The 23,380-nt window shown below is 39.5% G+C and overlaps 1 protein-coding gene across 1 annotated transcript; it reads left to right on the forward strand.

Annotated features, from left to right (window-relative positions):
* Positions 1 to 9,021: 9,021 nt before the first annotated feature.
* Positions 9,022 to 12,514, forward strand: LOC143858615 (putative indole-3-pyruvate monooxygenase YUCCA4). The gene is made up of 4 exons (XM_077369306.1): positions 9,022 to 9,938; positions 10,432 to 10,680; positions 10,871 to 10,993; positions 12,046 to 12,514. The coding sequence occupies exons 1-4, from the start codon at positions 9,306 to 9,308 to the stop codon at positions 12,283 to 12,285; spliced, it is 1,245 nt and encodes a 414-aa protein (XP_077225421.1). The 5' UTR covers positions 9,022 to 9,305; the 3' UTR covers positions 12,286 to 12,514.
* The last annotated feature ends 10,866 nt before the right edge of the window (positions 12,515 to 23,380 follow it).

Here is a 23,380-nt window from a genome sequence, read left to right on the forward strand (position 1 = left end):
CAGCTCTGATCCCATTTGTTGAGAAAATCCGCCGGGAAAAACAATCTAATCGTGCACAAATTAAACGGATAGGTAAACTAAACAAACAAGCAAGCCACAAGATAAACACCAAGATTTTACGTGGTTCGGCCAAGCCTACTCCACGGGCAAGAAACACGATCTTCCACTATGAAGAAAACAATATACAAGGATTACAATGGATTAAACCCAAACTCAAAACTCACAACCCTTTCCTTGCTTCTCAAACCAAGACTGTACAAGAGATAACCCGAGAAAAACCCAAGAGAATATCCAAAAGAAACTCCAAGAGAAAGCTCCAAGAGGAACCCAAAAAAAAACCCAAAGAAAACCCACTTTCTTCTTCTTCTCTCTCCTTCTTTTTCTCTCCTCTCTCTCTCTTATCTCTCCTCAAGTTGCCATTCTCTCACTCACAAGAGAGAATGCTAACTCTATTTTATATTTAGGTTTTAAGAAAACCTAAATAGGTAGCTTTCTATTTTTGTCCTCCCACCCTCCGTGGGACACAAGGCAACTTTCCAACAATCTCCCCATTGGCTTGTTTCCCAACCACCTGAAGATTTTCAGTTGATGTCGCCACCGGTTTTCGCTATTACCGCAAACCATCATTAGCCTTCTGAAGTACCAGCTACACACCCTCGAATCATCCTGCTTCTGACTCCTCCCGCTTCGATCAACACAGCCAATGCACATGTGTAGCTGCCAACCCGTTGACTCACCCAGTCAACCTTAGAGAGGGATCTCGATTCATCCTCCCCAACGCAGGTACTATCATCCTCTCACCATCGTTTGCAACCTGGAAACTCATCTATGCACCAATTGCGAAAGAGACCTTACGTGTGCGCACACCATTACTATGTTTCCAACTAGTCATCGAGATCTTAGGAACACTAGTCATTGTGTCCCCGACCAGACGATATAATCCGCCACGCTTCTCTCCCTTCATCAGAATCATACAGCCACGTATGATTTTCATGGCTCCACCTGCAGCTGAAACCTAAAACCCCTGGAGTCCAACTGGCCAAGTGACACTGGATTCTTCCGTAGCTTTGGGACATAAGCCACACCACCCAAAGTACGAACAACTCCATCAATCATTTTGATCTTCAGCGTTCCAACACCCGTGACGTCACAAGTAGACCCGTCACCCAAGCACACTACACCCGCCCTTGTCTCCTGGAACATATCAAAATATTCCCTCCTAGAGCATACATGAACAGAGCATCATAAATCTAGAAAGCACTCACCATGAGGAGAAGTGTGATTACCTGTGAAGACTGTGAGAACATCTCCAAACACTTCGTCCTACTCATCCGTTATCGCCACCGCCATATTCGTAGTACCATTATCCGCCTGGTCATCGCACTTTAAACAATCCCGCTTAATGTGACCATATTCCTTGCAATGGTAACATTGCACGCCCTTTCTGCCGACCTTGGATCTTGACATGCCTTTTCCTGATCCCTTGTCAAACAACCTTCATCTTTGATTCCCACCATGAACAACCAACCCATGCTCTTCACTTACACCAAGAACATGTCTCTTTCGCATCTCATTCGATAAGAGCGACGTCGTGACTTCCTCTAACTTTATTGTATCCTTACCATACAACAAAGTCGTCACGAGGTTGTCATACGAATCAGGAAGCGAAGTAAGAAGCAAAAGGGCATTATCTTCTTCCTTCAACTTTTCATCAACCTTCTGGAGCTGATCCACAAGCCCGTTGAACATTGTAACGTGTTCCAGAAGATCTCTGCCTTCCTGCATCTTCAGCCTGTATAATTGCCGCTTCAGATACAACCGATTGGCCAAGCTTTTTGACATATAAAGCTTTCCAACTTATCCTATAACTTAGGCGCATCTTCTCCGGCTTCCCATTATTTCTTTTCAATGCCTTTGATAAGCCCTGTTGAACTAAGATGTCCTCGACCCTATCTGCCATAGGGTGAAACTACCATTTTCGTCAATTCTGTCGATGGTGAACTGAGTAGAACTTGATTTTACCGCCATCTCAGATTACTCCGCACTTCACGGTGTAGCGCTCCACCTCGAATGAGAATCTTTCTTAGACAGTCTTTCTACTCCCAAAGATCGCGCTCTAACCACGATCCAACCACAACACCCACAATTACTCTACCCGGCCTCGATGATCGCTCCAACCACGGCTCTGTTGCTTTTCCGATGTGGGACTATTTGCTTTTGCGTGGAACAAGGGAGGGTGCCCATTCCCTTATAACCCAGCACCATCCCCATCGCTTTTCCGATGTGGGACTATTTGCTTTTGCGTGGAACCCCAAACAAATACCATCTCCCCTATTTTAATGTAAGCTAGACTGCGAATTGTGTATCAGTCCCCCATAAAGGTTTGTGCAGTTTCTTATATATTTCTTGTCTTTCAACTTTAAATTAAACACATTGTGCAATGATATTTCCATCCCGTTTAATTAGTCCTTTGTTAAAAATAACAGCATTTCCATCCTTTCTTTTTTCCTGGAAATAACTCTATTTTAGGAGAAGATGAACAAAAGAGGTGAAAATATAATATATGGGGTCATGTTCAATCCAAAAAAAATTTTGGGTTGGGTTAGGTATCCTTCAGGTCGGGTTCGAGTTGAGTTTTCCCAACCCAAGCTGAGTTCGGGTCACGTTCAGGTTTAGGGCTTGGGCAACTTGATCCGAGTGAAGCTGACATTTTTTATCATTTTTTAGTAAGCTTAAAAACTCGGGTGGGGTTCAGGTTCGGAAAAGGGTTCCTCGGGTAAGGTTTGGGCTGAGTAAATGGTTACTAATGTCGGGCCAACGCGATCCAAGTTGCACCCTAAGGCCAAACATTACTAGATGCTACTGGAAAAGAAGCCCTGAGACTGGAGGGCACCGTACAAGTCAGACGTCAACCATTGTTTTATTTGCTTTGGATGGGTCCCACCAGATGGGCCAATCGAAGGGCGCTTCTTGTGCATCCCATACACTAACATGCATTTCTAATTTCTATCCGTCAACGGTCAATCAAATTGGACCCAATGAAAAATGTCTTGAAAGAAACTCAACGACTTGCTTTGTGATTATCTTAACAAACTTGAAGTGGGTATGAATGGAGTCACCAAGAAGAACCACGGCTGGAGAAGTTTATACTACTCCACCTGTCAAAGTACTAAATTGGTGGTCGAAACTCATTTATGTTAAAAACTCGGGTGGGGTTCAGGTTCGGAAAAGGGTTCCTCGGGTAAGGTTTGGGCTGAGTAAATGGTTACTAAAATCTATCCAAAAAAAAACTCATTTATGTTGACTCACTAAAGTTCAAATCCACAACCTAAACATTTGAAGTGATGGATCTGTCACAGCGGGTGAGGTGGAAGTATGAGAGAAAACCACCTGCGAGGAAAGTATTTCCCTTCAACTTACTTCCTTCCGAAGTGGTTTACACTCTAACTGATGTCCGTTGTTCCGATATACCCGGCACCAATACACCGGACAAATTAATGCTCAGTTTTTATTTCCACTGCTCCATTAACCACATGTCGTAGAGGGTAAATATTTAACTTTTCTCAAGTATCATAGATTCATATTATCTATGACTAAAATGTAGGGGTGCAACTCGGGTCGGGTTGGATTGGGTTGAGGCCAACCCAAACCCAGCCCGAGATAGCATTCCCTCAACCCTAACCCGACCCAATCCGAGCCTCGGTTTGAGGATGGGCAACATTAATCCAACCCGCCTGTAAATCTCTCAACCCTAACCCAACCCATCTACCCAAAATCAGGTCCGGTTTAGTCGGGTTGGGTTCAGGTTAACCTAGGGCCAAACAGAAAAATACTAACTCAAAGAAAATCAACATAAAATTAGAGGATCGATGGAGGTCGGGTTCGGGTCGGGTCAGGTTGCCAAGGTCTCAACCCTAACCCAACCCAATATTAAAATGGGTTGTCTTTTCCCAACCGTAACTAACCCAACTCGAGCAAAAGTCGGATTCAAGTTCAGGTCGAGCCCGACCCAAGTTGCACCCCTAGCTACCAATAACATATTTAAGGGCAAGGTTGATCATCTTCCCATGAAGATTTTTCTGTAATGCCCTCCCAAGGTAAAGGACCACTAAATGAATGGCTTGAATGAATGAAATAATTGGGCTCTACTACGTGGTCCGTTTCATACGTAGTATCTATGACTAAAATGAATAGTTCTTTAATTACTTCAAGTTGAAAAATTAAGAAAATCTAAAAAACAAAAAAAAAATCTTAAAAATAGAAAATATATTAGAAAAATAGCAAGTGTGTCTAGGAAAAATGGACTAAAGATCAAAATCACTAAAACATCTACATTTCATGAAAATGACCAATATACCCATTTCTAAGTGGAAATAACAAAATTATCCCTTACTTAAAAGACCAAAATACTCATATTACATAAAATAGGAGTTTTTTGGTCATTTTCTATGAAATAATGGAATCTTGCCTTTTTCTTATGAGATAAGGGTGTCACGTCCCCCTCAGAAAATGCATTCTTTGCCCAAGACAAAGATCAAGTAGAAGACACCGGAACCGAAATTGGAAAAGGGCCAGGAAAAGAATAGGTGGGGGATCACCCGCCCAAGCAGGTCTTGAGGGGAAAAAAAGGGGGAGAGAAACCTCGGAAGATGAATTATTGATGAACCAGGACTCCGAAGGTGAACCATGGTAGAGGGTCCCAAAGAAGAATTGCCTATGACGCTCCCAAAGATCCCAACATGCTCCCATTAAGCTAGTCGATTCTGTAACTCAAGAGTAAAGAGCAGTTTAAACTCATAAGGCCAATGTTTGACTATCCCAAGTTTTGGGATCTCCCTCTCTCATGTGTTCCGAGTTAGGGATGGTGTCTGGTTCCCATAAATGTATCATCTTTCTCGTTATCTAATAAACCAGTAGGGTTCCCCGCCAAACCCCAGCTTACCTACAAAGAAAAGGGTGCTGTAGTTATTTTCTCTGAGATGATGTACTTTGCCATTTTTCTATAAAAAAAAGGGAATTTTTATCATTTTTATGAGATAAGGGCCACTTTAGCCATTTTCTATGAGATGATCATTTTTATGAGATAAGGGCACTTTGGTCATTTTGTAGATGGTATTTCTGTCATTTTCCATGAGATAAGGCCAATTTGGTCAATTTACGCAATAAAGGTACTTTGGCATTTTTAACGAAAAGCTAATATTTTGGTTATTTTTATGACTAAGGGATATTTTTGTTACTTTCTAAGAGATAAGGGCATTTTGGCTATTTTCTATAAGGGAAGGGTGATTTAGTCATTTTCTATTAGATAGAGGTACTTAGAACATTTTCTATTCAAATAAGAATATTTTGGCTATTTTAATGACCAAGTGGTATTCTAGTCATTTTCAATAAGATATTGGTTTTTCAACCGTTTTATATAAGATAAAGGTAGTTTAATCATTTTTATGAAATAAGGGCCTGTTTGGATACCTCATGCATTTGTATTTTGATTTGGATTTGAGTTTTGGATACAAAATACATCAATCATCTTCATGATCATGTTCTAAGAGAGAGAGAGAGAGAGAGAGAAAGAGAGGGAAGGAGGGAGGGATATCTCGCTGCTGCCGGAGCAACTTCCAGGAGCAGCAACGGTGAAGGAAGTTGCCACAAATATTGATTTCCAAATAATGTCTCGAAGAACAGATTTGAAAATCGAAATATTTTGCACTGTTGCCGATTTGGAAATCTAAGGATCTGATCCGGTTCAAAATATCAAATAAATCCAAATCTGAATCTTGTGGGTATCCAAACGTGGCCTAAAGGTAATTTTACCATTTTCTATGTCAAATGGGTATTTTGCTTATTTTCTATGAAATAATGTTATTTTTCTTTTTCTAGGATTATTTTTTCTATATTTTAGAATTTTTTGGATAATTCCTTTTTGTTATTCTTCATCATGTTTTTCCCTCTAGTTATACAAAAGGGATTTGCTAGGGTCCATCGAGGAACGTCTATTGCATGAGAAAGCAGCCACATAGGCTCACTTTCCAACAGATTTTGTCATTATTCATGAGCTAGCTGCTCTCTAGTGCAACAGACGTTCTGTGAAATGCGTTTTGTCATTACTATACACAATTGTCTGATTACTCTAGTTACATCCTTCATATTCACTAAGATATTAGTAGTAAATCATTTCACGCGTTATTAGGTAAAAGAAAAGGGGGTGGGCAACCCCATTTGCGAGTTACAACTAAGAAGGGGGTAATTACGTGACTTTATTCCCACTTGAATATGAGTAGCCATGGTTTTCCGACATTGGTGAACAAATGTTTTATCCTGCTATACCTTGCACCGCTGGCATGCAAAGTTAAAAGTAAGACAACGAGAATTTATATGATGGGTGGCCTTGAAAACACGTGAAGTCTCAAAAAGTAGGTACGGCCTAGTTTTTGAGATGATCCAAACCGTTCATCTGTTTGGGCACAACGTAAATATGTTGTGTCCCAAAAATCATTTCGATCCATTGGATGATCCTAACCCTCCGATCTGAACTGATCTGAATATGGAGATTTTCAAAAACCATTTATGGAATCTTCCACAGATCGGAGGGTTAGGATCATCCTACGAAAAATGATTTTTGAGGCAACCCCTATCTACGTTGTGCCCAAACAGATGAACGGTTTGGATCATCAATAAAAAGTGGGCCGTACCTGTTTTCCAAGACTTCACGTGTTTTCACGGCCACCCATCATATAAATTCTCGTAAGACAACTAAATCTATAAAGAAATGAGTTGAAATATACGGGACTGTAAGGGCTCACACCCTATAAAAGATCTGTTTATTTATAATAAGGGATTTGCCAGGCGATTTAGGGATTTGCGGCTGGCTTTTGCATGATAGAACAGCCACCTCAGATGAATTAAATGAACAGACAAGATGTGCCAAAAAGCCAACCCGTGTGGCCCGTTCTCACTTGCAAAAGCCAGCCGCAAAATGGCTTTAATTTATTATGTCTCGAGTTGAGCTGACTCGACTCGACCCGAGCTATTTCTAAGTTGAGTCAAATGTAGTATCATTTTAACCATATGATACTACATTATCTAAGTCGAAAAGTCGTAGCTTGAATAGAATTTTTTATGTTTTTTTGGGGGTTTATGAATTAGTGGTATTTGAAAGAAAGTGCACGCGTGCTGCGCTAGTTTATTGAAGATATTTGGATCCGCCCAACATGCAGGGGATTTTGGCAGTGTTATCATTTCTAGGATTCGACCAAGATAGACTCATTATGACTTCATGATGTGGTTTGGACTACCAATACGAGAGGCATACTAAACTTTAATTGTTAACTACAAAAATATCTAAGTCTGAATTTGTCTGAATCATGAGCATTATTCGGATCTTACTTGAATTTCGAGTTCAATTCTAGATCATGTATGCCTTAATGAGATTCTAACCAAGACATTATTATATCTGATCCAAACCTCTCCCATTGATTATGCTTCTAACTATATCTCCAACCTCTACAACCAATAAAGCTTAGGAACTCCCTAATTGAGTTAACTTAGCAAATTTGAACTAAGTAAATAATACCCAAAAGGAACCATAACTAAATGAATGTCTTGATTCCCTAGAGAATATTCCAGTTTAACTAAGAATGAAAATAATTGTTCAATTACTCATTGACAATGTTAGTACTATCACAGATGGCATGGGCGGTTCCAACATCCCTTTGAATTCCACTAACCCAGAGTTAATCCATGGATGTTGATGGATGGATGTCACGATCATGGATGTGATAATGAAAGGCACCACGAGGAGGAGAACGTGGGGTAAGATTTCCAGCACGACCCTATGTTTCTGGAAGGTGAAAAGAGATCTCCCTGTAAATCAGACTTTGTTTTTACCAAACAGAGCTCTTTATAAATAGCTTTAAGACCAATTGGTAACTGAAAGAGAAGAACAATCAGCAAAGGAAGATCTGATAGGCACACCATGCAAATTTTTTCTTCAAAACCTCCTGCTTAGTGAAGCTATGCTCTACCTAGAAAGGCAAAGCAAAGCACTGTATAAAGATGTTAGCACAATAGCAAGATCCCAAGTTGATTCGCAATCCGAGAAAGGCAAGGAAAGGAGAGAAAAATCACTGCAAGAAGGTACCTAATATGGCTAGCACAGGTAGGAGAAAAGTCCCAAGAGGATTCGCAATTCCATTACAAGAAAAAGAGACAAATATTCCCTTCAAAGTCAATAAGATACTTAAATGTAGTTACCCCACAACAGAGGAACAGAAGCACAGACATATAAACCTCCTCTTCTATCTAAAACAGCTATACCAATAAAAATATCATATACTTTTTTTTTTTCCTCTTCTTTGTGGGGTATCTTTTCTCCCTCTAGTTATTAACATGGGATGGTATTTTACTTTGCTTTTTCAGACGAGTCCCATGTTCTAATTGCATTGGAGGGACCCATTGAAAAATCAGCCAATGAGAACAAATTTCAGTGGGCATCTGATCATATGTATGTAGTGTCATTCCTCCTATTTTGTCAGATCATACAACATGTTACTCTCTATACTCTCTCTTTACATTCTCGTCCAGACAAAAACAAGAAACGTGATTTTCTTTTCATGTCTTTCTAGTTTTGTTTTGAGGGGTGATGATGAAGACTGAAGAGTAGAGTATTGGAGTGAGATTATTTCATGAGAGCCAGCTACATATATTTGAAAAAATAGGCTGTAGATATCATTTCTTTCTTACATTTATTTGCTAGATCTTGCTAAGATCACGATGTGTTGGTTGGAACTTGGAAGCAACAAAAAGGAAATGATTAACTTGGCCTCTATGGAATGTATGTTAGGTTGTCTCCGCCCATGCAACCATACTGTACTGACGTGGCAATTTATTAGATGACATGGCCGCTGACAATAAATCATGAGAAAGAGGGGCAGTTTGGTCAGGCAATGACAATAAATTCCCCACGTAAATGTATTTATTTCAGCTCTTGCCAAAGCTCTAAATCCCCATCTGCACAACCTGAAAGAAGAGCCTTGAGAAACAGAACCGAATCCTTTCCTTAACCTTCACGCCTCTCTCTCTCTCTCTCTCTCTCTCTCTCTCACACACACACACAAACATATCTCCTCTGCAATCCAATCTCTTCAAAGACCCTTTTCCTTCTTTAATACTCATAAATCCACCCCACCCTTAAAAACCCACAACACAACTTGGGGAGATAACCACAAAGAACAGAGCTTTCAAGAGTGAAAAAACAGAGGAGAAGAAAAACAGAGTATTTTTTTTCTCGTTTCTCTATAGTTCTACATATGGGTTCTTTCAAAAAAGACCAGAACCAGCTAAAATGCGCATGGGTGCACGGACCCATCATCGTCGGGGCAGGACCGTCAGGTCTCGCAGTCGCGGCGTGCCTCACCGAGAACGGAGTTCGGTCAGTTATTCTCGAGAGAACAAATTGCATAGCTTCTCTTTGGCAAAATCGAACCTATGAACGGTTAAAACTCCATCTTCCCAAACAGTTTTGTGAGCTTCCTATAATGGGTTTTCCTAAAAATTTCCCAAAATACCCTTCTAAGCAACTGTTCATCTCTTACATGGAGTCCTATGCAGCAAATTTCTCTATTGAGCCTAGGTTTGGCCAATCTGTGCAGAGTGCTGAGTTTGATTTTGTTATTGGGTTCTGGAGGATTCGAACCCAAGAATTCGAATATATGTCTAGGTGGTTGATTATTGCTACAGGCGAGAATGCTGAACCTGTAATCCCTAAAATTTCAGGGATTGAGAAGTTTAATGGGCCTGTTATTCATACTAGTGTTTATAAGTCCGGCGCGGATTTCCGGCAACAGAAAGTTTTGGTCGTTGGCTCTGGAAATTCCGGCATGGAAGTTAGTTTGGATCTTTCTAATCACAATGCAACCCCTTACTTGGTGGCTAGGAACACTGTAAGTTTGTAGAATCCTTGTTTTTTTATTTTTTTTTCCTGTTCTTATATGCATATGTATTGAGAGAGAGAGAGAGAGAGAGAGAGAGAGAGAGAGAGAGTAGGTTTGTTCAAGTGATTCTTCCATTTTACTTAGGGCCTCTTTGGAAGCTATTAACTATATCATTTTAGAACTATTATAATCATTACTTGCAAGTAATCATATTTAACTTGAAAACAATTTGGTTGTATGATTAAATGCAAATAAATTTTAGATGTATCAAAAGAGGCCCTTTTATTTTTGTTTTGTTTCAAAGTTTCTTCTGATGATTTTTGTGATTTCTCTATTTTGAACCACTCATAACTATTTCAACTTCGTACATTAATAGGAAAAGTCGCTGTTTCCGGGTTTCTTATGTATTGAATCCTCTTTTAGCTTGTTAAATTTGTTTAGCTCTATTGCCATTTAAGGGTCTCTTTTCTTATGTTTTTTTCTCTACACTTTTGGGATGTAGGTGCATGTTCTACCGAGAGAGATGTTTGGATTTTCAACCTTCGGAATAGCAATGGCTCTTCTGAAATGGTTCCCTTTAAAACTAGTGGACAAGTTGCTTTTGCTCGTAGCTCATTTCACCTTAGGAAATACCGATCGTTTGGGTCTCCGAAGGCCTAAAACAGGTCCAATAGAGCTCAAAAACTCAACCGGAAAGACCCCGGTTTTAGATGTCGGAGCATTATCAGCCATCAAAACCGGAAAAATCAAGGTACGTTATCTTAATTTCATCTTTATTTACAAGTTTATGATTAAATGGTACACTGTATCTCGGTGTATGAGAGATTTTTTTTTTTTGCTTTTGATGGGTTTTCCTCTATGGTGACAAAGAAGCGTCACGTTTTTTGGTGTGGCGTTTTCATGTTTCGTTAGCTAATAGTGTTGTGTTTCTTGTGTTTTAGGTGATGGGAGGGGTGAGAGAGATCACAAGAAGAGGAGCAAAATTCGTGGATGGGCAAGAAAAAGAGTTCGATTCCATAATATTAGCAACTGGGTACAAGAGCAACGTTCCTTCGTGGCTCAAGGTTAGCGTGACCAGCTTTTTTTTCTTCTTATTATTGTTATGTTTAAACCACTTTCACACTTGTACAAATCTACAAGCTCGTTGTCTTCTTAAAACTGTTCCTGAAATGGAAAAAGGTGTGGAAATTAGGGCTTTTTAGTAAACTTTATTTATTTTTGTCAACGCCGAAAGTAGGTACTTGTTTATAGTGCTTTAAATTGGAAAAGTTAGGAAGCATTGTCTTGTTTTGCATGAAAAGTTTTTATGGTGTTCTTATTACTGAGATTCCCCTTTTTTTTTTCTTTTTTCTTTCATATTTGCACCCTTTTTGTTTATGGTGTTTTTATGTGAAAAGTTAGTTAGTATTGGGTTTCTTAGCAAATGGCTTAAGAAATTGTTTATTGTAGTCTAATGATTTGTTTATATAAAGGATCACTCAGATATTTCAATATAAAAAGGTATTGCTATCTCAATATGAAATGGTAGTGGTATTTCAATATGAAAAGTTAGTGGTTTCAGCAAAAAGATCTGCCTACTTTCTTAACCTGAAAGTTAGTGTTTTTCCAATCCTAATGCTAGTTTTTTCCATCTTTTCCTGCACAAGTAGTTTTTCTCTATCCCAAAAAGAAAAGTTGTGTTTCTATTGGTATGCTTTCTCTCCCACTCATTTATATTTTGTCATTTGGTCTCATTTATATAAAGAAGTGTTCCATTTGCCTGCCATATAGATGTCTTTCCTCATATAAAATTCCAGTTCTTTTTCAAAAGAAAAAGGCTAAATATCTATAGGGCAGTGATAAATCGACCCCGTATACCTTAAATTGACCCCACATAGGACAGTGCTGAGAGAGAGAGAGAGAGAGAGAGAGATATGGGGTCCATTTAAGATATTAGGGGGTCAATTTATCACTGCCCTTTCTATAATGTGGACTTTCCTCTTGAAGTTAAAATGCTGGAAAATCTTCAAAATGGATATATATTATCTGTTAGAAAATTATTCAAGAAAACTCTCCTCTGTCTACTTCTGTTTATTTTTCATTGAATCTTACTCTTGGGTTTGCAAAAAATGTTCAGGGAAGCGATTTTTTCACAGAGGAAGGGATGCCAAAAACCCCATTCCCCAACGGTTGGAAAGGCGAAAATGGACTCTATGCCGTGGGCTTTACTAGGAGAGGCCTCTTAGGAGCCTCATCAGACGCCAAACAAATCGCCAAAGACATTGCCCACCAATGGAAAACAACAAAGGACACCAACAATATCAGTAACACCCATTTCGTCCTATGTAGTAGAACTCATCACTCCCTGAGAACTTGATTAGAAAAAATATTAGAAATGCCCTTTTATGTCCTTTTCCTATGGTGGTTTGACCTGCCCAAACTCTCATGTCTCTAATCGTTCTCTCTTTAAGTGGAGGTCTTGTGCTCTTTGTAAATTTATCCAATTTTGCATGGGGTCTTCTTCACCAGCTTTTTCTTAGCCTGTAACTTATCATCAAATATATATAGAGAGAGAAAAAAAAAACAGAAGAAGAAAAGCTCTCTGGTTGTGCTTATTTTCTAAATTTTCTAAGAATTACTGTGGTGGGTTTTTCCATTTAACTACAGTAAATGGGTAATGGTCATTCTCTGCGGTTCTTCGTGGTAGCTTTGATGGCAACTTTCCACTGTATCAGTTTGGCTCTGTACACGAGAAAATCACAAAAGTCAAAATTACAAAAGGAAAATAGCACTTCCACCCCTTTCCTTTAACTTTCCAGCCAAAAAAACACACAGACCAAAAGGGCTGGAAATGCTAAAAAGTGAGTAGCAATATCATTACCATAGAATTTTATCGTTTACAACTTTCTTAAGAGAAATACTAAAATATGGAATATTATTGTTTACAACTTTCTTGAGAGAAATGCTAAAATAAAGGGCGCCTTTGCAAAAAAGTCACCAGAGTGGACATTGATTACTTGGATCCAATCGAATCGAGGAGCCCTTAAAGCAGATTTTTGCAAGGACGCCCTTCAGTTTAAGTGAAGGATATTTCATTGTCTCCATGCACATTTATTTGCTGTATAAATGGGTGCGGTTCCAACCATGGGAAATGGGGTGGTGAGTTTGGAAAGAGAGTAAAAGAGACAATTACTTCTATATCCTTGGGCATTGCTAAGTTTACAGAGATACATAAAAAAACAGCACGTGCTGACTGGCAAACATTTTTTGGTGAGAAAAAAACAAAAAATGCGTTATGGCTAAAATTTTATAAGGTGAAAAACTGAAAGTAGAGGGAGAATTTTAAAATGTAAGGTGGCTAATAACTTCTATGAAATTTATTTTTGATAGATATTTTATAGCTAGCTATTAAGAAATTTTACATCGATATGCTCTTTAACAATTAATAAAAGTTTATATTTAAAATGTAATTGGGGTTCTAATTCTCCTTAGGGAGGCCAACAGGCTAGCCAGGGAAGGGGCTCTAACGGGAGAGATGGAAATATTTGATTTCCTTCCCCCTGAGTGGCTTTTGCATTGTTTGTAGGGCTGCAACTTGGGTCGGGTGGGTTTTTTTCCGGAAAACCCAAGATTCCCAAACCCGGGGCCCTACCCATGATAAATCTCGGGTCGGGTCGGGTCGGGTTTTCTCACGCTGACGCAATTTTTCAACTAAAACTCCTGTTTGGCAAGGCAACTCAACTCATAGAAGCAGAAATTACACTCACCTTACACTTGAATCAAATAATGCTATAATTACGCTCACATTACACTTGAATCAAACAATGCTGTAATGCTGAATCAAACACTTGAATCAACTAAACTCATAGAAGCAGAAATTACACTCACATACTATAACAGTGCGTGCGTGGGTTTTCACTTTTAACTTTTAACCAACAAATGAAAAAAAAATACATACTATAACTTATGTAACTCGGGTCGGGTCGGGCCCCTTCAAACCCGGATCGACCCGAGATTCATGCGGGCTTCTGGATGCTCAACCCGGCTCGACCCGAAACCCGAGAAACCTGAACCCAACCTAGGCTATTTTCGGGTTGGGTCGATGCAGGTTGGGTAAAACCCGGCTCGAGTTGCAGCCCTAATTGTTTGGTTTTTAACCGTCCTTGTCTTTTTTTGTATTTCATTGATCATCGGGTCCGCCCCATGTTTCTTCTCTTGATTAATATTATGAGCGATGATATTTTCATTACCCGTGCATTACGGATCCGCCCCCCTTATGACGTGATTTGATGTCAAAAAGCATTAAAGTTGCCCACTTTTCACGTCAAATCACGTTGAAAGGGGAGCACATGCATGCAGGGGGAAGTGAAAATATCATCTCCCTAATATTATTTGTTGCCATCTTAAAAAAAAATTCTTCATAAATTTATAATCTCTTATATTGTATAGCTCAGATTAGGACTAATCGTTGCTCTTGTGCTGATAATTAATACTCTCTTACTTTTAATACTTACTGCAAAAGTCTAGTAATATAAGATATAAGAGTCCACGGTCGTGGTTTTCCCTTGTTAATAAACTTGAATCATATCAAAAAAAAAAAAAAATGTTAAGATAGGCAACTAACTAATTATAAACAGTGATTATAACTATTTTTTTTAATGATAAGGAATTTGCTAGGGACCATCGGAAAAGGCATTTTGCGGGCTGGCTGCTGCATGAGAGAGCAGCCACATATGCTCACTTTTCAACAGATTTTGTCTTATTCATTTAATTCATCTGAGGGGCTTCTCTCATGCAACAGTCCGCCCAGGAAATGCCGTCTACGATTGTCCCTAGCAAATCCCTAATGATAAATAGTGCTTATATCTATTGATGCAATTAATGATGTTTGGGGTATATTGAAGCTGAGTATAGAGTTTTGAAGGCTACGTATAGAAGCAACTTCATAATAAACTTCTATATGTTCATATTTCTGGGTTATAAACTACCTTTGGAGAAAGTTAAGCTCACTCCCTGACCAAGGCCTGTTAGTTTACACAGGCTTACTTAGAAAATCCCATTTTGGATCTAAAGAGAGAAAACCAAATCCTCTCTCTCTCTCTCTCTCTCTCTCTCTCTCTCTCTCATTATTGAGAGGATGATGGGGCTCTGCACTTGAATAGATGGTTGTACAAGTATCAGAAGATTCAGAACACGGATTGACAGATGCAGCATTTGGAGTTGGAGTGATTGGCATCGAACATTTCTCACTTTCTCTCTCGCATATAAAAACAAGGGATGAGTTAAAATGCCACATTGAATACAAAACCCCTATCCCACGCTTCAGAGCACGCATTACATAGAAGCAAGATTACGTCATCTTGAGTTCAAGATTGGATTGATCGTCCAGGCCCCCAGATTCTCTCTCTCTCTCTCTCTCTCTCTCATCAACGTTCAATCATTTATACGTTGTTTTTTTTCTTCCAATTGACCATGGATTGAAGGATTTCTTCCTATGGGCACTCCTTTTTACTGTGGGTCTCATCTAGCTCTCACGTTCTTTGTCACACCCACTATCTGATAATGGCACTCTTCTCTTTATTTTACAAAATCTTTCTAAGGATTTGCTAGGTTCCATCGCACCATTGCATGAGAGAACAGCCACATAGGCTTACTTTTCAACAGATTTTGTCTTCACTCCAAAGAGGAGTGCCATTTTTAAAAATAGGAAGTGCTGATAACATTTCCTTTTAGATTGACACCGCTTGACTCTGTTTTTTTATGCTCCCTGCATGTTGTTTTGTAAACGACAATACTAGCCTTTGAACCTTGTAGTAAAAAAAAGTTCCTAATCATAAGAACAGACACCCAAACAGAAATGGACCAAGTCCATTAATATCTAGGTGCAATTTAATTTCGGGTTGGGTTAGGGTTGAGGCCTTGGCAACTCGACCCGACCCGAATCGGACCACCGTCCTCTAATTTTATCTTAATTTTGTTTAGGTTATTGTATTTTTCTGTTTCGCCCTAGGTGAACTTGACCCCAACCCTACAACCCGGCCCGATTATGGGTTAGATGGGTTGGGTTAGGGTTGAGAAAGTCAGAGGAGGGTTGGGTTAGGGTTTACCATCCTCAACTCGAGGCTCAAGTTGGGTTGGGTTAGGGTTGAGGAAATGCTATCTCGAGCTGGGTTAGGGTTGGCCTCGATCCGATCCAAGCTGACCCGAGTTGCACCCCTACTAGCGTTCCTACTAAAAAAATTCATGGCTTCATTTAGCCGAATTGATTGCTTCTCAATGAAATTCAACCATCAAAATCATTGAAATTATTCGAGCAATGAAATTCTCTATTTAATTCAGATTTGTTATATTTACGTCTCTAATTATACCCCATGCATGTTCCTAAGCCCCTGTGATTAATTAGGGAGTCCCTTCTTAACCTTCATTTGGTATTTTTACAAGAAAGAGAATCGAAGTAGGGCAGTGATAAATTCACCCCCCTTGAAAGAAGATTTTGCAAAAACCGTGGATGCACTTTATCTTTAGATTCACACCCACTTTTTAAGGTTACCGTAAGATCCCCCATTGGAAAGAGAGAGAAAGTTCCTAAGCTATATGTGTGTGAACTCTCTTTATCCCTTGTGTAGACATGTTTTCAGCATCTCTAAGAGGAGGTCCTGCGGAGTGGGTCCGGCACGGTTAGTGCTGCTAGAAAATAATATTTACACAGTGGGGCGGGGCCTGACAGTTACAACAACTAGTTTGTTTTGATTTTGCAAGTACAATCAAGGCATAGATAAAATCAAACTCTACTTTTAATTAAAAAACCTCTTCTAACTAATCATCTAGAAGTCCTAATTAACACAATTTAAAATACAAACTCTATTTAATATCTATTTATACAGTTTTTATGTAAATTGTGAATCAAAAACTCTAAATAATTAATAAAAGATAACTAAAGTAGGCGATGAAAATCCTCACTCCCTCTCAGAGCTGACTACTGCTCGTCAAATGGACATCTCACAGAATTTTCTAAACTTTTCAATCGGCAGTCCCGTCATGACATATTCGTGATCTGCTCTCACTACTTTTAATAGATGTTAGTGAAATTTCAATACACAAAAGCTTTTCCCGGATGTAATGATGCCGAACTTCGATGTGTTTGGTTCTTGTGTTGAACACAAGATTCTTGAAATTGCAATTCCATTGTCACAGTACAATCTAACCGCATAATCAATATCTTACATAACATCATGCAACTGCTGAAGTAACCAAGTACATTCTTGGTTGCTACCCGATGCTCAGCTTCATCTGTGGATAATGTGCCAAGATACGGCTGATGATCCACCTTTAGTTATGTATCCAGTTGTTGATCTGTATTTATAATGACCATCTGCATAACTGATATCACTACAACCATCAGCAAAACAATAACGACTATCCCTTTTAATTCCATTCCATCAGCTTGTGTACTTCCTGGGTTGCCATGGAAGTTCCCATGCCCCTGCACACTCTTTTGTTCAACCAAGTACACCTTTCTTCTCCCCTTCTCTAACACAATATCTTCTCTCCCTCTAATCCGGCACTGATTAATAGGTGTACAAAAATTAAACAAAGGATTACGTTAATGAGAAAAGGCGACAAGTCCCCGTTTCCTTAACGATCAATTGAGTGAATTGTCACCCGGTTGATTTACAGGACACAGCGCCATCCTCCCCAGGGTATGCATCCTCGTGCCAGGATGTCATGGTAGTGCGCCTTACTGTCATTTTCCTTGAAATAAAGCAAAATGCTACCTAAACATGCCAACTATGTTGATGCACTTTGCACTTGGGCATTGGTAGAAGTACACCCGAGGAAGACGGAACAGCCATGGGTGCCACTCCATGCGCATCCTAAAATCATTTTCCCTAGACACTTCGATGCAAAAGTTGGCCTTCCAATAGTTACATGTAGGGTAGATGTTCAAGTGGTTCACATCTTGACAAAGTGGCCTAAGAGGACATAAGGATGCCACCATGGTTCAATCACATGTACGTCCTTATTACCACTCTTTTCTCAACCAAACAACCAAACAGAGACACGCTTTTTTGACAAGTTGCCCTGAAAAAGGATGATTACTCAACCCCTTTTCTGTTGCCACTTATTTAGCCAACAGAGACATGCAACTTAGAAACACTCACAACAACACCCACTAGGGGGAACTTTAATAATTTAGCCACAACTAGAAAATATACAAGTCGAGCTCCATATCTCTCCATACATCCTCTCTTTTCTCTTCTTTTATCATCACTCTCCATTGCTTCAACGAATGTGGTGAATTTTTCAGGATAATTGAGCAAAGTCTTCCATTTTGCTTGAAAAGCAGCTTTGGTTGTCTTACTGTGATTGGTGAAGTACATAGTATTTTGATCCGAGGAAAAGGAAATTTTATTGATTAATAATTACTCGATTGGAAAACTTTTTTTAGGAAGGTACTATTTCATGCTAATGTATTCTATTGGAGGCCTTTTATTCATTGAAGACCTCATTGTAATACTGTGACACGCCCACTACAGAATAGTGGGTCCAACCCTTCGTTAATCGGAATCATACACTCAATAAGCCTACCTTTTGAGTTTTTGAACTCCAATTGTCGGCAAGTTATGCCAACCATCCAATTCTAACATATAATAATGTGTGTTTTTTGTTGTTGAACATGGACGCCCAAAACTACTTGCAGCAACAGTTCACATTCAATGACAAATCACATTATTTAGTGTTTATGTCGCTTAATTTCGCTTGATTTTGGGGTTTCAGTAGATCCCAAATGAGGTTTCTCATATGAACGGCTTGGATCAATCAAAGGTGAGACTCATTAATCACTACTATTACGATTGGGTTGTGCCCTTCTCGAGCATACCTGATACGTTATATGCAATGGGAAATGATAAAAGGAAAGTCAATTGAACACTCCTTCCTGAAAAACAATGTTGCGACATGGAAAGCAGCCAAGAAAAATCCTTGTCGACTCGGCGCGGATGCGGCCAAGAACGCGGTTGACGCGGCTCAGTTCTCGGTTGATGCGGTCATAACTCAGGAGAGTCAAAGGAGTTTCTATTGACTCTGTAGGGCAAAATGTGGAACACGGATGTGGTGCAATGCGGACGTGGCCAAGGTAAAAGGGAGTCGACTCAGGGGGTCAACGCGGATGCAGGGGAGTTTTAAAACACTGCTGAAAAATGTTATTGGGTCCCACTTTTGCCTTATTTACAAGATCGGATTGATGAAATGCCATTGCAAGATGATCTTCTAAGGCTCTTAATCCATCAAGCCTTGTTTAGGGTTCTGCCGAGAAAAGGTAAACACGTTAATTTGATCGCCCCATGTTGCTCTACAAGATAAGCGGTCTCAATTTCACATACATGCTTCTTTATGTCTCCCTCTATAACCATGAGGCTCGCAATAAGGCTGTCATAATCTCATCCGAATAGGGCCGAAGGCGAAGAAAAGGTTACTATGATTCTTGCCCTAAGCTTCCAAACCGCCTCAAAACTGACTACATCGCACGCTCGAGCTCAAATTTATCGGTTCACCACAACCCAGCCCAATCCAAAACCACCACAACCTAGAACAAAACCAAACTCTCTCTGCCCAAACATTTCCAAAGTCATATATAGGCCATCATCATCAGCACCCAAAGCCCAGTTCCTGTTCAGCCATATGCACTCAACACCCATGAAGAAGGATTCAAGAGGTTGGAAGCCATGCTCTAACTGTTCCCGCCCTTAGATGGTTTACATCTGTTGGAATATATCCGATCTTCTGATATTTAACACTTGGACTGTGCATTGTTAGATTTAAGCAACTAGGATAGATTAGGATACTGATTAAGATAATTCTTAGTTAGCTAGCTATTTCTATACTTGTCTTGATATCCTTCTATGAGTGTTCTATATAAACACTTGGATTTCCATTGACTTTCCCTTGATCAGGTGATCGTATTGTAGCATCCGATTCATCAATCCTCATTTAGTGTTCCATCGATAGAAATCATAAGGGATTTGCTAGGGACCATCGCAAAAGGCACTCGCTGCTGGATTAGAGAGCAGGGGCTCACCTTCTATTTTATTCATTTAATTCATCCCATGTGGCTGCTCTCTCATGCAACAGCCGGTCCGAGAAATTCCTTCTGCGATCGTCCCTAGGAAATCCCAAATTAGGTTTATGTCTGAGTGTGGGACCCAGAAATTGATTGTTGGCATTGATCGCTTCTTCTTCTTCTTCTTCTTTTTTAATTTACATCTGTTTCTCCTTATTCCTAAAGTCAAATGAAAATTGTAGTTTGTCACTCACATGGGTGCATTCGAATACACAAAATGCCACTGTATGGTTTCCATATATTTCCAGGTGTCCTCCATTGCCGTTCTCTTATTGCTATAAGAATATGAAAGGCACTGGCATTGGTGGTTGCTTCCAATAAGATTAAAGATTTATGCCCTATTCGTTTTGCCCCTTTTGTTTAGGGCCTTTGTATTTTTAGAACCGATTGTGAGTCCAAAAATGATTATTGGTTTAACGAAATTTGAGTCAAATAATCAGTTTTAGACTCAAAATCAAAAATAAACAGGGCCTTAATTTTGAGTCTAAAACTGATTATAAGACTCAAATTTTAGTTAAAGCAATAATCAGTTGTGGACTCACAATCGGCTATCAAAATCCAAAGTTCTTGTTTGTTTTGGATTTTGAGAACCTATTATCGGTCCAAAACGGATTATTAGACACAATTTTTGGCCAAAGCAACCACGGAAGTTTTTTCCATGGAATATTGGTGTACAAGTGGTTTGGAATATTCATGTTCTCACTCATGCCCTCTCAATTCTCTCCCTCTCCCACTCTCTCTGCTCCTCTCTCAACACTTGGTAAGCTAATGTTCCATGAAAAAAGTTGATGGCTGCCAAACATGCGCTTACATTTGGGCCTAGATTGTGACAATGGGCCCATAATTGGTTTTAATAATCTAAGACGAACAGGGCCTGAACAAACAGAACCTTAGAAAGTTAGAGAGCAATAATCTATAAGTAAGTTTTCAGGAGATGCATTTGTCACTATACTTGCGAGTAGTTTACATTTTTCTCAGTTGAGGTTACCTATGAGAAAAAGAAGAAGAAATTTAAAAATGCTCTAGAGTTTATCCAATAGTTTCTTTTGTTTTTAACATTGAATTTATTTAGGAACCCGGGGAGGCACTGATCCAATCGTTTCATTGGATCCAAGTTTAATGTTTGCTTTAGACATTTAGGAATCTACATCATGAGAGAGAGGAGAAGGTAAGGTATGATTGAGGATAAGCTGTTATTGCAAATGAAAAATCCACTCCGCTGAAAGTCACTTTTACAATCAAAAGTAAAAGGAAAATTTTGGGTCTACAATAGGGAGATATATGTATGTGAGATCAAGACAGTTGATCTTGGTGAAAATCACGAGACAACCCATTTGGTTTTGGTCCCATCCTGAACCTACATCACATGAGCAAGATAAATAACTGCAAAAAATCAACGGGTTAGTATCATGGTGGTGATTGAGGATTGATGGATCAAGGGCCTAGATCATCTGATAAGGTCTTCCCAAAGCAATTTGCTCATGTAAAAGTAGGGCTGGCAACGGGGCGGGGCGGGGCCGGATGTTGGGGTCCCCTACTCCTTCCCCTCTGCGGGGAATTTTCCCTCTCCCCTTCCCCTCCCCACTGCCGGGATGGTGGGGAATCCCCTTCCCCTCCCCATGGGGAATATCTAATCCCCATCCCCTCCCCTTCCCCGCCCCGCATCCTTCGGGACAATCACTTTACTTTGTTACATGTTAGGTTTAAAACTAAAGATTTGCTAGGGACAATCACTTCAGGCATGTTGCGGCTTGGCTATTGCATGTGAGAGTAGCCACACAACCCACACATAGGCTAAGATTTTGTCTTATTCATTTTATTAACCTGGGGACAAAGGTGGTTGCTCTCAGATTCATTTAATTGATCAATAGTCCCTAGCAGATCCCTAATTCCCAATCCCACTTGCCAAAAAGAAATGTACGTGCCACATCATAGGAAGATCCAAACCGTCCATTTGATGGACACACCATACTACCATAGGCATAGGATGATCCAAACCTTCCACTTGATGGGCACATTGTAGGATGATCCAAACTATCCATTTGATGGGCCGCAACGTAAATAGGTTGTGGCCCAAAAATCATTTCCATAGGATAATCCCAACCCTCTAATCTATAGAGGAATTACATATTATGATACCTTCTATAGATCGGAGGGTTGCAATCATCCTATGGAAATGATTTTTGGGCCGCAATCTATTTACGTTGTGGCCCATCAAATGGACGGTTTGGATGATCTATGGTGTGGCCTGTAAAGTACTTTTAAATTGTAGCCTATCAAATGGACGATTTGGATCATCCTATGGCGTAGCCCATACATTACTTTTTGAAAAATAATGGACTATACGAGCGCACATCATATAAAATCTCATCACTCATTAGAGAGATGTTGCCTTTATTTGGGGGAGGGAGATTTTCAAAGAATTTAATGTTGCTTTACAGTGATGGTTCGATGGAGAGATTTTAGGGATTTCTAAGGGTAATATACTAATATAATGAGGGACAATGCCCAATGGATTATGGGTAAAAGAAAACATAAAAAGCTATTTCAGGGACAAAACTGTACTAATGGAAATTATGAAAATTTTGGGGGAATCTTGTAGATATGTTTTGATCCAAGGGGTTTCTAGTAGTTTTCCCAAAAAAAAAAAACACTAAAAAAATGGCATTAATGCGGGGCGAGGCGGGGCGGGGCCAACTCCATCCCCTTCTCCTCCCCTTCCTCGCACCGGGGAATTTTTTTTTAAATCCCCTTCCCCTTCCCCTTCCCCTTCCCCTTCCCCTTCCCCACTCAAATCAGGGAATTCCCTCCCTTCCCAGGTGAAATTGCCAGCCCTATGTAAAAGAGGCAGTGGGGCCCAATAAGTGCCTTTTAAAACTAGCAAGTGACTTCCTTTATAGCATTTTATTGAAAATCATAATGAAGGCTCCTATCAATTTTTTTCATGGGCTCACAGTATTTTGAATGGACTTTCTACCACTAATCAAAATATTTATATTTAAAGGAAATCATTCACGTGTTTCAATAATGGCACTCTTCTCTTTGCCTTTCACTTGTTAAATTGGTTTTTAGAGCATTTTGGGAATTGTAACAACTTTTTTTTTTTTAAAGAATGGTTGGAGTTGTAACAACCTTTAAAAGCTAAGTAGAAAAGTGTAACCCTGTAGTGCCATTATCGAATCAAGGATGTGGGATTATCATTTCCGAATATCAATTATAATCATTGAAACTAAGTCATAGTCATGTTGGACTCATAGTTAGCAAAACGTGATTCAGCAAACTTACATGAAAAATTCGAGTTTAATACGGTATTGGATAAAAAATGTAGTAAACAACGGAAACAAAAAAAAAA

The sequence above is a fragment of the Tasmannia lanceolata genome, unplaced genomic scaffold (genome assembly GCF_043159265.1).
Source record: "Tasmannia lanceolata isolate RefF3 unplaced genomic scaffold, GAP_Taslan_0.1 ptg000026l, whole genome shotgun sequence".
NCBI classification, from domain to species: Eukaryota; Viridiplantae; Streptophyta; class Magnoliopsida; order Canellales; family Winteraceae; genus Tasmannia; species Tasmannia lanceolata.